Source organism: Mesoplodon densirostris, chromosome 16, assembly GCF_025265405.1.
Source record: "Mesoplodon densirostris isolate mMesDen1 chromosome 16, mMesDen1 primary haplotype, whole genome shotgun sequence".
Taxonomy (NCBI): Eukaryota; Metazoa; Chordata; class Mammalia; order Artiodactyla; family Ziphiidae; genus Mesoplodon; species Mesoplodon densirostris.
The window spans coordinates 57,192,924-57,206,664 of NC_082676.1; the positions used below are offsets into that span (position 1 = coordinate 57,192,924).

The window sequence follows — 13,741 nt, forward strand, 5'->3', positions numbered from 1 at the left end:
AATTAATGTGGTCTATTTAAAGCGCAGCTCACCTGCCACTTAACACTTGCAGTGTCCATAATTTAATTTGGGAATATGCACTTATCTCTTGTTGCTTTAAACCAGAGGCTGATTCCAAAAGTGGGTGAGGGCTTCTGGTTCCCCCAACTCCTTAAAGCCATCCGCCGACAAGAACAAGAGCCAAGAAGGGGGCACTGAGGTGAGCTACCTAGGGGCACCTGCTGACAGAGGCTGATGAAAGCACGCGGCCTTTGGCAAAGCTTCTAACGGGCCTCAACTTTAATCGATGCCAAGAATGCAAGAACGCATACTTTGGAGGGCAAAATCCCTGGCGCGAATTCTACTTCAGGCATTGCGTGACCTTCGGCAACATAGTTTGTCCTTCATTTTCCTCATCTGTAAAATGGGGAGAACTACCTGCCTTTGAGGTTTGCTAAGAGGGAAAAAAAATGAGACAATAAAGTATGCATATGAAGTGCTTAGTACCAAGGTAGGCAAACGGCATCCCTTTCCCTTTCTTCTGGCAGCTGCACCCCTCTTTCCTAGGGGAACCGTGTTCCATTTGGTTCCCTGTGAAGTTGCTTTTAGCACTACCAAACTCTCCCTCCCACAGGGGTGGGCAGGTAACCCAAGCTGGTCAACCACCTGGCCACAGCAGGGCGGGCGCCTCAACTTGCCTCACTCAGCACCCCCTCATCCTGGTCCTGTTTGATATTTTGTGCAACTTTTGCATGACCTTTGCGTGATGGATTTTTTCTGTATTAATTTTGATTTTTTTAAAATATTGCATGAAAATATTATTTATCTTGATCGCTGAGCTTTTGGTGTTCCCTTAAATTCTGTGGCTGAAGTGAGTGCTTCACTGGCCTCACCCTGGACCAGGGGCCCTCCCCACAACTTCTGCCTGAAATGCTAGAAGAGAAGCCTTGTCTCCCTCCAGAACTGAAGTCAGCAAACAAAGGCCCAAGGGCCAAATTCAGCAACCCCACCCCTCTTTTTGTAAATAAAGTTTTTGTGTTTTTTTAAATTTATTTTTGGCTGTGTTGGGTCTTCGTTGCTGCATGGCCTTTCTCTAGTTGCGGCGAGCGGGGGCTTCTCATGGCAGTGGCTTCTCTTATTGTGGAGCATGGGCTCTAGGCACACGGGCTTCAGCTGTGTGGCATGCAGGCTCAGCAGTTGTGGCTCGCGGGCTCTAGAGCGCAGGCTCAGTCTTTGTGGCGCACGGGCTTAGTTGCTCCATGGCACATGGGATCTTCCCAGACCAGGGCTAGGACCCGTGTCCCCTGCATTGTCAGGCAGATACTTAACCACTGTGCCACCAGGGAAGCCCTGTAAATAAAGTTTTACTGGAACACAGTCACGTCCATTTGTTTACAAGTCATCTGTGGCTGCTTTCCTGCTACAAAGGCAAAGCTGGGACGTTGCTACAGAAACTTATGGCCTACAAAACCTAAAATACTTACTATCTGATCCCTTAAGGAAGTTTGCCAACTGCCGTTCTAGAAGTAGGAGGTATAACTGTCGTGTAAATCTGGCGCTTCCTGGGTCCATTTCCCCTATCAGGTAGAGTGGCCCACCTGGGAAAGAAGCCAACCCACAGAGAAGCGGAGCTGGGAGAGACCAAGGGACAGATGTAGGGGATGCTACTCCACTGGATCCAGCTCAACCCCTAGTTTTCTTGGTTACTTCAGTCAGTAAGTGCCCTGTGGCTGTCACCTGCAACCAGAAGAAGCCTAATGCAGGGAGTTAGGGCAGGTTCTTCAACCATCTGACAATCATTTGGGGGACCGAGAACATGGCAGGCCCTGAGCAATGCCTGCACACATTCAAGGGGTGATGGCATCCCTCAAAAATAAACACACTCTCTCCGCCCCGGGTCGCTGCAGCCTCCGCCGCTTTCGGGCCTAGCAGCCTGAAGGGAAAAAAAGAAAAAGATTTTTTAAAAAAACCCGAAAACGCTTTAAAATCTTAAAAAAAGAAAGAAAGAAAAAAAAAAGCGAATCCTCCTCGGAGAACCCGCGGGGAAGTCACTTTTGCACGCTTCCGGCCTGCCCGACGCCGCCGTCGCCGCCGCCGCACCTGGGCGTCCGTCGGTCCCCGTCCGTCGGTCCGGTGGTGAGCCGCTCGCGCGCCCGCGTCCACGCGCCTCAGCCCACCGCTCGGCCGCGCCGCGTGGCAGCCCCGCGCCCGCTGCCCTCGCCCCCCGCGTCCGCGCTGCCCTTTGCCGGCCCAGCGTGGGAGGCGGTTGCGCGCTCCGGCCGCGCGGGGCTTGCCGAGTCGGTACCGACAAATATTTGGTTTCCCTCTTCCCCGGGTTGCTGTAACCTTAAACCGCCGGGAGCCCGAGGCCTATATTTATAGAGAAACGCACGTTCCGGAGGCCGCCGTGGGCACCACTGGGTTGCCTCGGGAAGAATTTTTGTAATTTGGAGGACAGTCCCCGTTTTCATTGTTTTCATTTTTTGAAATTGGGAGCTTCCAGACCAGGACAGCTGAAAATTAACAAACTCCCAGGGAGGGCCATATTGTTTTTGAGAGCCTTTTGTCTGTGGTTGGGCACTCTCGTCTGAGCCGTCCCCGCACTCCTCTCCGGCCCTCGGAGCCGACTCCAGCTTCTCTGAGCTTCACTGCCACCTGTGGGCCGCGGCTCGGAGCGGAGCCCCTTTTGTCCTGTGTGGCCCCCCCTAAGAAGTCCTCCTGGCGGGGCTCGGGGTACTGGGGGCTGGGGAGATGAACGCTGCGGCCAGCAGCTACCCCATGGCCTCCCTGTACGTGGGTGACCTGCACTCGGACGTCACCGAGGCCATGCTGTACGAAAAGTTCAGTCCTGTGGGGCCTGTGCTGTCCATCCGGGTCTGCCGCGACATAATCACCCGCCGCTCCCTGGGTTATGCCTACGTCAACTTCCAGCAGCCGGCTGACGCTGAACGGGCCTTGGATACCATGAACTTTGATGTGATTAAGGGAAAGCCAATCCGAATCATGTGGTCTCAGAGGGATCCCTCTTTGAGAAAATCTGGCGTGGGAAATGTCTTCATCAAGAACCTGGACAAATCTATAGATAGCAAGGCACTTTATGATACTTTTTCTGCTTTTGGAAACATTCTGTCCTGCAAGGTGGTGTGTGATGAGAACGGCTCTAAGGGTTATGCCTTTGTGCACTTCGAGACCCAGGAGGCTGCCGACAAGGCCATCGAGAAGATGAATGGCATGCTCCTCAATGACCGCAAAGTGTTTGTGGGCAGATTCAAGTCTCGAAAAGAGCGGGAAGCTGAGCTTGGAGCCAAAGCTAAGGAATTTACCAATGTTTATATCAAAAACTTCGGGGAAGAGATGGATGATGAGAGTCTGAAAGAGCTATTCAGCCAGTTTGGTAAGACTCTAAGTGTCAAGGTGATGAGAGATCCCAGTGGGAAATCCAAAGGCTTTGGCTTTGTGAGTTACGAAAAACACGAGGATGCCAATAAGGCCGTGGAGGAGATGAATGGAAAAGAAATCAGTGGGAAAGTCATTTTCGTCGGCCGTGCACAGAAGAAAGTGGAACGGCAGGCCGAGTTAAAGCGAAAATTTGAACAACTGAAACAGGAGAGAATTAGTCGGTATCAGGGGGTGAACCTCTACATTAAGAACTTGGATGACACCATTGATGATGAGAAGTTAAGGAAAGAGTTTTCTCCTTTTGGATCAATCACCAGTGCTAAGGTGATGCTGGAGGATGGGAGAAGCAAAGGGTTTGGCTTTGTCTGCTTCTCATCCCCTGAAGAGGCAACCAAAGCAGTCACGGAGATGAACAGACGCATGGTGGGCTCCAAGCCACTGTATGTCGCCCTGGCCCAGAGAAAAGAAGAGAGAAAGGCTCACCTGACCAACCAGTATATGCAGCGGGTGGCCGGGATGAGAGCGCTCCCCGCCAATGCCATCTTCAATCAGTTCCAGCCTGCAGCTGGGGGCTACTTTGTGCCAGCAGTTCTACAGGCTCAGGGAAGACCTCCATATTACACACCTAACCAGTTAGCACAGATGAGGCCTAATCCACGCTGGCAGCAAGGTGGGAGACCTCAAGGCTTCCAAGGAATGCCAAGTGCTATACGCCGGTCTGGGCCTCGTCCAGCTCTTCGCCATCTGGCTCCAACTGGTAATGCTCCGGCCTCTCGTGGCCTCCCTACTACCGCTCAGAGAGTCGGGTCTGAGTGCCCGGACCGCTTGGCTATGGACTTTGGTGGGGCTGGTGCCTCCCAGCAAGGGCTGACTGACAGCTGCCCGTCTGGAGGTGTTCCCACAGCTGTGCAGAGCCTAGCGCCTCGTGCCGCTGTTGCTGCCGCTGCTCCTCGGGCTGTTGCACCTTACAAGTACGCCTCCAGCGTCCGCAGCCCTCACCCCGCCATCCAGCCCCTGCAGGCACCCCAGCCTGCGGTCCACGTGCAGGGGCAGGAGCCGCTGACCGCCTCCATGCTGGCCGCAGCACCCCCGCAGGAACAGAAACAGATGCTGGGTGAACGTTTGTTCCCGCTCATCCAGACGATGCACTCAAACCTGGCCGGGAAGATTACGGGGATGCTGCTGGAGACTGACAACTCGGAGCTGCTGCACATGCTGGAGTCCCCCGAGTCTCTCCGCTCCAAGGTGGATGAAGCTGTGGCGGTCCTGCAGGCGCATCACGCCAAGAAAGAAGCTGCCCAGAAGGTGGGCGCTGTCGCTGCTGCTACCTCTTAGACAAGGACAAACCGATTCAAAAGCCAAATAAACCCTCATGGAATTCAGCTCAAGGTTTGAAGACGTCCTAGCTTGTCCTATGGACCTCAACACCAAGAACCACAAATTGCAAATTTAATAGGTCATTTTGTATCAATTAAAAGAATATATTCTCTGGGTTCTGATATGACCCAAACAGTGTTAACTTTTTTTTTCTATTGTGAGTTTTGATTTCCCCCCCGCCCAGAAGCTGGTTTTATTTGATGTACCCAAGTCTTAAGTTTCTCAATAAAGAAAAAAATCTCCATAAAAATAAAAAAAATAAATAAATAAACACACATACAAAAGCACTGCTCAACAATAAACAGAAAACCCAACTACAAGGAGCTAGGCTCCTTGTAAACAAAGAAAGGCTTATTTTTCTTAATTACTTAGTCTGGAGGTAGACAGCTGGTTCAAAGGCTCTGTCACGGGCAGAATCTCTACCCTCTACCCTTGCTGTCTCAGAGGACTGTCAACACTCTGGGCCTCACATTCACAACTGGAGCAGAAGAAAGAGGTTAAGATACAAGTCAGTTCTTGGGAATTCCATGGTTGTCCAGCGGTTAGGACTCTGCGCTTCCACTGCAGGGGGCACGGGTTCGATCCCTGGTCGGGGAACTAAGATCCCGCATGCCGCAGTGCAGTCAAAAATAAATAAACAATTAAAAAAAAAAAAGATAAAGCCAGTTCTATCACTCCCTTTTTTCAGGCAAGGATAAGTTACCCCAGAAAAGCACAAGGGAGTGGAGAACATGTCAAGACTGGCTAAATCACTCATGAGCCATGACCTAGAGAAGGACATCCCACAGCTGCAAGCAAAATCAGGGTTCTGTTAAGCCAAAGAAGAAAAGGGGAAAGGATTCTAGGCAGTAAGCTAACAGAATCAGCCATACATCGTATCAACCATTCCAGGAACAAAAGGCAAAACCAAGTGCTTCCATATTCCAGCCTGAGACCTGGGTGAGCAGAGGTGCCCCCAAATCCCAGTCACACCCCAGTCTGCATGAGCCCGACTACAAGACACAAATGCAGTGGCAAAGCAGAGTTTCCAGTGAGGGGCTGTGGCTCTGTCACGTGGCCATCGCCCAACCAGCTACAAGACGCCTCCTGGAACTAAAACACAGGGGCTGTGCTTTAACCATGAAGAACACATAATTAAGACTTGTATGAAGTATGTAAATTGGGACCTTTTTTTTTTTTTGCTTTCTTCAATTGCAGTAAAACATACATAATAAAATTTACCACTTTAACCATTTTTCAGTGTATAATTCAGCGACATGAAGTACATTCACAAGGTCGTGCAACTATCACCACTATCCATTTCCAGAAATTTTTCATCATCCCTAACAGAAACTTCATACCCATTAAACACGAATCCCCCCCATCCTCCCCTCCCACACCCCCTGGTAACCTCTGTTCCACATACTTTCTGTCTCTACAAATTTGACTATTCTAGAGTCTACGTATAAGTGGAATCACACAACACGTGAACTTTCGTGACTGGCTAATTTCACTTAGCATGTTTTTAAGGTTCATCCATGTTATAGTAGGTAGCAGTACTTCATTTCTCTCTATGGCTGAATAATATTCCATTATATATAGTATATACCACACTTTGTTATCCATTCATCTGCTGATAGACATTTGAGTTGTTTCTACCTTCTGGCTCTTGTGAATAATGCTGCTATGAATATTTGTGTGCAAGTATCTGAGTCTCTGCTTTCAATTTTTTTAGGTATGCATCTAGGAGTGGAATTGCTGGATCGTTTGGTAATTCTATGTTTAACTTTTTGAAAAACCATCAAATTATTTTCCACAGCAGCTGTATCATTTTACATTGATACTTTTTTTTAGTAAAGATGGAATTGTCTTTATTTCGCTGCAACTGAAATTAACTCTGCTATTAAATTTCCTTTCAGTTAGTTTTTAAACTCCCTTCACTCAGAAAAAAACTAAAACTTGCCAGTTAAAGGTAACTTAGCCACTTCCAGTTTTTTTTTTAATTGTAGTAAAATTCACTATTTTAAAGTGTACAGTTCAGAACTTGATACATTTTTTAAAATATTTATTTATTTAGCTGCATTGGGTCTTAGTTGTGGCACACAGGATCTTCGTTGCCGCTTGCAGGATGTTTAGTTGCAGCATGCAGGATCCTTTAGTTGTGGCACGTGGGATGTAGTTCCCCAACTAGGGATTGAACCTGTGCCCCCTGCATTGGGAGCGCAGAATCTTAGCCACTGGACCACCAGGGAAGTCCCGGAACGTGATACATTTTTAAAGAATGAATATAGATCCCTTTTGCTGTACACCTGAAACTAAAGCAACACTGTAAATCAACTATACCCCAATAAAAAATTTTTTAAAAAGAATGAATAAATGCACAATGATCTAAGATGCTGGATTGCTTTGGAAGACTTCAGTAGATTTAAACTTAAACACCCCTACTGACTCACCAGAACAAGTGCCAGTTATCTTGGTAAAGGTGAACGGAGATCACAAAAATGAAGCAAGAAAAGGAGGACATATTACCACTTACTGCCCGGATGTGACTGGGCTCCCCACTACCTCTCCACTTCACCTCGGCCCACTCTCCCTGCCGCTCACCCGGCAACAGCCTCACTGGTCTCCTGGCCGCTCCTCCAACCAGCCAAGCCTGCTCTGCCTCAGGGCCCACCCAGCCGTGAGAACAGAAGCCACACCAGCTAGGCCACTGAAGGAATTTCAAACAGGACGTCTGTTACGGAGCTCTTGGAAGAGGCAGAAAGCCAAACAGGAGATAACGAGGGCACCCAGAGATAACGGACGTCAGAAAGCTAATCCATCCCTAAAGCCAGAGGAACAAAAGGTGTTCCCAGGCGGTGTAACCAGGGTTGCGGGCAACAGCTGGACTGTGGCAGAGGCACCTAGGAGGAAAGTGGGGGGACGAGGAAGGCCTGACCGGCAGCCACGGGGGACCTCCAAGGACCATGAAGGAAGCACAGCCACGGCTAGAGATGCCCCCTGAAGCAGGGCTGAGAGGAAGAAATATTCCAGCTCCCTTCTTCCTCTCACCTGCTGACCGTATCACCACCTCCCAGTGAAATGATGGGCAAGGGGACCCAGGAAATAGAGTTTGCAAGGCAAGGGCAGGGAGTCAACTTGAGAGCAAACGAGAGACTGACTGCTACATGCTTTTGAACCTGTTGAACTGCCTGGGATTCCTTCCCCCGATAACAGGATGGCTAATTCCTTCGCTTCCTTCGGTCTCTATTCAAATGTCCCCATGAAGGGGTGTCTGACCACCCTACAGAGAAGAGGGAAAGCCCCACTGTGGCAGACTGCTATAGCTGCTCACCCAAATCCATCCTCTCTCCCACCTGAATCCGCAGACTGACTACACATCCCAGCCTGCTCTGCAGGGGCCGGGTGACTCTCAGGTGCCACTACTCCCTGGCACCCTTCACCAGCCGGATTCACTCATCTCTGTCAGCTGTTCGGCCCCTGTGATCACCTGAAGGCTGAGTTCCCAGCTCTAACACCTCAACAGAGCACACCTGGCCTTTACCCACGTGACACAAGGGCCTATGGTACCTCCTTTATGAACAAGTGGGAACTTTCTCCAGCACTTCTAAAACCTGTGCCCTGTTTCCTTCTAGGGGTGTACTCCATCCTCTGCGCAAGAGCCATTTTCATGCTGACAGAAGCGAAGCAAAGTACCCATGGAACCAACCGGCTGGATAATAACTCAAAACTGACAACTCCGATGCCAGGTCTGAGTCTTCATTTACAGGACATCGAGATTAAATACCTGGGACTTCACTGGTGGCGCAGTGGTTAAGAATCCGCCTGCCAATGCAGGGGACATGGGTTCAAGCCCTGGTCCGGGAAGATTCCACATGCCGCGGAGCAACTAAGCCCGTGCGCCACAACTACTGAGCCTGCGCTCTAGAGCCTGTGAGCCACAACTACTACTGAAGCCCGCGCACCTAGAGCCTCTGCTCTGCAACAAAGACAAGGCACCGCAATGAGAAACCCTTGCACTGAACAAACAGTAGCTCCTGCTCGCCGCAGCTAGAGAAAGCCCACACACAGCAACAACAACAAAAAAAAACCCAACGCAGCCAAAAATAAATTCATTCATTCATTAAAAAAAAAAAAAAGATTAAATACCTCTGAAACAGCCAGAGGTCCCCTTCGGCCAAGAGGCATCAGTCTGGCTACAACAAATCCTAATATGCTGGGACGGTTTCATCCCCCTTAATAAATGGCCACTGGCCCAAGCCCTCAGCCACTCCAGCAGTCAAGAACCCTCCCAGGACCCTATGGACATTGCCCAAATCCAGTGACTCACGGGTTAACACCTCGCCCATGGGGGACAGCGCTCTGGCCCTGGCTCCCTCCCTAAGACCAGCACTTCCCCACCAGCTGCTGAACATTTTTATTGCCACCCTGGACATCTTCTTTGCCCCTTTGGCAGACATCCTCCCAACTCTCTTTCACCAGAACTAGCTGATTTGCAAGTTCGCGAATTCAACAGAGAAACAAAGGGGGAACTGAAAACATGATAGGGATGGCAGGGTGAGGGAGTGGACTTCCCCTCACGATCAAAAGGACGGGCCTGGGGTTCTCCTGGCACATGCAGCTTCCTCTGCAATCAATTTTCTACAGAAATGAAACTGTTACCCAAGGTGCCCCGGTGAAGCAAAATATAAATTCCAATTTGAGTTAAATGCAATCAACCACTTTCAAAAATCCCCCCTGAGGATCAAGGAAGTAGGTTTCTCTAATTTTACAGTTGGGGCTATATTAATACGAATACCACCTGCTTTCAACTGTGAGGATGTACAGATGGCAGAGGGCGGGGTTTGGCATCCCAGGAGAACGAGCAGCATGACCTGACATCTGGGTCCTAGAGTCATTATTCTGAATGTAGTTGCAGGCTCCTTGCAATACACTGGAGCTACAAATGTGAGCAAGGATGGACCCAGTCCCTGACCACCGAGAGAGGCAGACAAGAAAACGGTGGTGCCACACAGAGGTCTGGTGAGAAGAGGACTCAGGACCATTGCGGGGTGTGGGGGGGTCGTCACCGATCCGAGGGGCACCATCCAGCTGAACTGGTAAGGAGCTCATGAATGACTTTAGAGAGAAATCTGCAACTTCAAGAGACAATAGATCGAAACTAGGATGAGACAGCACGTCCCACCCATTTGAGTAGCTATTATCAAAACCACAAAAAAGTACGAGTGCTGCTGAGGATGTGGAGAAACTGGAACCCTTGTGCATTGCTGGTGGGAATTGAAAATGGAGCACCCCGGGCTTCCCTGGTGGCGCAGTGGTTAAGAATCCGCCTGCCAATGCAGGGGACACGGGTTCAAGCCCTGGTCCAGGAAGATCCCACATGCTGCGGAGCAACTAAGCCCGGGCGCCACAACTACCGAGCCTGTGCTCTAGAGCCTGCGAGCCACAACGACTGAACCCTGCATGCCTAGAGCCCATGCTCGGCAACAAGAGAAGCCACCGCAATGAGAAGCCTGAACACAGCAACGAAGAGTAGCCCTCGCTCACCGCAACTAGAGAAAGCCCACGCACAGCAACAATGACCCAACACAGCCGAAAATAAAGAAAGAAAATAAATAAATTTTTAAAAAATAAAAAATAAAATAAAATGGGCACCCAGTACAGAAAACAGTATGGTGGCTCTTCAAAGAATTAAACATAGAATTACTGTATGATCCAGCAATTCCACTTCTGAGTATGTAACCAAAAGAACTGAAAGCAGGGACTCGAGCAGTTATCTGTACACCCATGTTCACAGCCGCACTTTTCACGATAGCCAATGAGTGGAAGCAACCCAGGTGTCCATCGACAGATGAGTGGATAAACAAAGGTGGTCTATCCATACAATGGAATATTATCCAACCTTAAAAAGGATGCATGAAGCTTGAAGACATTATGCTAAATGAAATAAGCCAAATACAAAAGGACAAATATTGTATGATTCTACTTAATATGAAGTACCTAAAGTAATCAAATTCACAGAGACATAAAGCAGAGTGGTGGTTGCCAGGGGCTAGTGGGAGGAGAGAATGGAGAGTTATTATTTAATGGGGGCAGGGTTTCTATTTGGGAAGATGAAAAGGTTCTGGAGATGGATGGTGTGATGGTTGTACAATGTGAATGTACTTTTATGCCTTTGAACTGTACACTTAAAAATGGTTAAAATGGTCATTTTTATGTTATGTATACTTTATGACAATTTTTAAAAGAGAGGGAGAAAAAAATAGAAGTTTGAGCAGTTGTAGGGGAAGGAGGAGGAGGAGGCTGGGAGGAAGCCCGAGGCTGGTCAGGGGACCTGGGTAAAGGGCCGAGCCATTCACTAAGCAAGGAACACAGGAGCAAACATGGGGGTGGGACAGGGGTGAGAGTTCAGTCATGCAGACCTTGACAAGCCCATGGTACATCCAAATAGGGACACTCAAGAGAAAGACCGGGAGTGATCTGCGGGAGGTATCACTAAGAGTAATCGACACACAGATAGCAATTTTCACCGAGGAATTCAGACAGTATGTGTAGAAACAAGAGTCAACAACAGAATCTGAGGATAAATAATATTTAATGTTTGAGGATGTAGAAGGGATATGCCAGGAAGGATCTGCAAAGAAGTAGAAAGTATGCCCAGAGGTTGTGGCGTTTCAGAAGAGAGGGGGAGACAAAGTGTCAAGGTCAGAGGTGCCAAAAGGCTGCTGAACAGATAAGGAAAGTTACAGTTAAATTTTACAAGACAGACACCTCAGTAATAAATGCGCCTCTGGTATGTTCCGAATCATGCCTATCACCTTGTAATAGACTGCCGACACATAACCTGATGATGATATTTTAGTGATTAACAAGAACATCAAACTCCAAGGTTATGCCATTGAAATGCCACTTCTATAATCGGAATGTGTCCCCTCAAAATTCATCTCTTGAAATTCTAACCCCCAAAGATGACGGTATTAGTAGATGGGGCCTTTGGGTGGACCCTTAGGTGATGAGGGTGGAGCCCTCATGAATGGGATTAGTGCCCTGATAAAAGAGGCTCCTTCCACCATGTGAAGACACAGCAAGAAGGCACAGGCTATGAACCAGGACAAGGAAGTACTCTGGAGCGATCCTGGTTTAAGATACCTCGGGAATCATGAACTATAGTACTGTGCACATTGAATGATGGCCTTCCTTCCAACCAAAAGGTATTTATTGAACATATTTTTACTGAAGAACCCATATACTTCTAGACACTACGCTAGGAGCTAGAAAGTCAGGAGGCCAGACAGTCTCAGTCACAACTCTGCCTAAAAGCAGCCCTAGACACTAAGTAGATGAATGTTTGTGGCTGTGTTCCAATAAAACTTTATTTACAAAACAGGTGGTAGGACATAGTTTGCTGAGCTCTGCTCTGAGTGCTCCTAACTTACTCAATACTTGCGGCTTGGACTTCCCTGGTGGTCCAGTGGGTAAGACTCCGTGCTCCCAATGCAGGGGGCCCGGGTTCGATCCTTGGTTGGGGAACTAGATCCCGCATGCATGTCGCAACTAAGAGTCTTCATGCCACAACTAAAGATCCCACATGCCACAACTAAGAAGTCCGCATGCCACAACTAAGAGTCCACATGAAGCAACTAAGACCCGGCACAGCCAAAATAAATAAATAATAAAATGCTGCTTCATTTACTCACGAGTTCAAATGGGGGAAGGGGGTCGTGATCTTTCAGAGAGCCCTCTTTCTGGAAACAATATGCCATTATAAATAAAAGTAGGAGCTTCAGAATCACAATCATGTAGGCCTGCCTGAGTAGAAATCCCAGCTCTGCCACTTTTTAGCTCTGGAACATTAAGGAAATTATTTAATTTCTTTGAGCCTCATTTTCTTCACCTGTAAAATGGGAACACTGTTATTCACTATGCATAATCATTTTAGCAGTAAAGTGGAACAATGGGCGCGAAGGGTCTAACGAATCCCCTGGGTCACAAGAGCTGCTCAATATGAGTCACCAGCAAACACTAAGAAAGCCAAACCTGTGGTTCATTGAAAAGAGCAGAAAACACCCAAGTGTCATTTCCAAGATGAATGCGCTAATCACATTGTTCCTCCCATTTCTGGAGCATAGGTCTCTTTTTGTTTTTAAGTTGTCTTGCTTTTCTCTATTGTTTAAGTTAGGATGATTTTGGATGCGAGTAAAAAGAAATCCAACTCAAAATGCCTTAAAACATTAGGGAACTAATTATCTCACATAACATTAAGTCCAGAGGTAGGGCAGTTCCAGAGTTGGTTAATTCAGTAGCTCAGTGACATTATCAGGGTCCAAGTACTTTCCATCTTTCTGAGCTGCCATCCTAAATGTACCGGCTTTCATCTTCAGACTTGGTCCCTCCTCATGGTCACAACATCACTGCCATAGCTCCAAACATCACAGTCTCACAAAACAACCCAAGGCCATAAAATAAGCCTTCTTGTGTCTCTGTTTAAACAGCAAGAAGCTTTCTCAGAAGTCCCTCAGCAGACCTTTCCTTTTGGTCAGAATTGCATCACATGTCTATTCCTAAACCAACTACTGGCAGGCTGGAAATTATTATGGCTGGCCTGATCTGATCCAGATTTACTCCTCCTGTGGCTAGCCTCAGGCCTGAAGCTCGTGGCCACCCAACATCAGAACAAAACCAGATTTCTATTAGCAAGAAAGAAGGGACGGAACTGCTGGGTGGGGAATAACCAGTGTTGGCTGTAATGATTCACGCTACCTTGCATAACTGGAATGGAAAGGTTAAACAAACTGCAGGACAGGCTCGGAAAATGCAGGCTCCCATCTCACCACCGGCAAATCAACTGTCTGTGCAGATAAATCCAGTCACTTGTCAAAAGTCAGAGGAAACGGCTCTACCGGGCACAGTAGGCTCTCACTTCTGGGGTTTGAATTCTAAAGAAGACACACCAGGTGACCTTATTCTAAACTTCTCTGGGTCCTGCGTAACTCAACTAACTGGACGA

At 48.3% G+C, this 13,741-nt stretch overlaps 2 protein-coding genes across 3 annotated transcripts in view; one reads left to right on the forward strand and one right to left on the reverse strand.

The window, feature by feature from the left end:
* The window catches only part of SNX29 (sorting nexin 29), a 564,284-nt gene that overhangs the window by 499,165 nt on the left and 51,378 nt on the right, over nucleotides 1–13,741 (reverse strand). The window lies entirely within an intron of this gene.
* Nucleotides 2,574–4,843, forward strand: LOC132503650 (polyadenylate-binding protein 4-like). Its single transcript, XM_060120291.1, has 2 exons — nucleotides 2,574–4,135; nucleotides 4,271–4,843. Exons 1-2 carry the CDS (start codon nucleotides 2,731–2,733, stop codon nucleotides 4,711–4,713), a joined length of 1,848 nt encoding a protein of 615 aa, XP_059976274.1. The 5' UTR covers nucleotides 2,574–2,730; the 3' UTR covers nucleotides 4,714–4,843.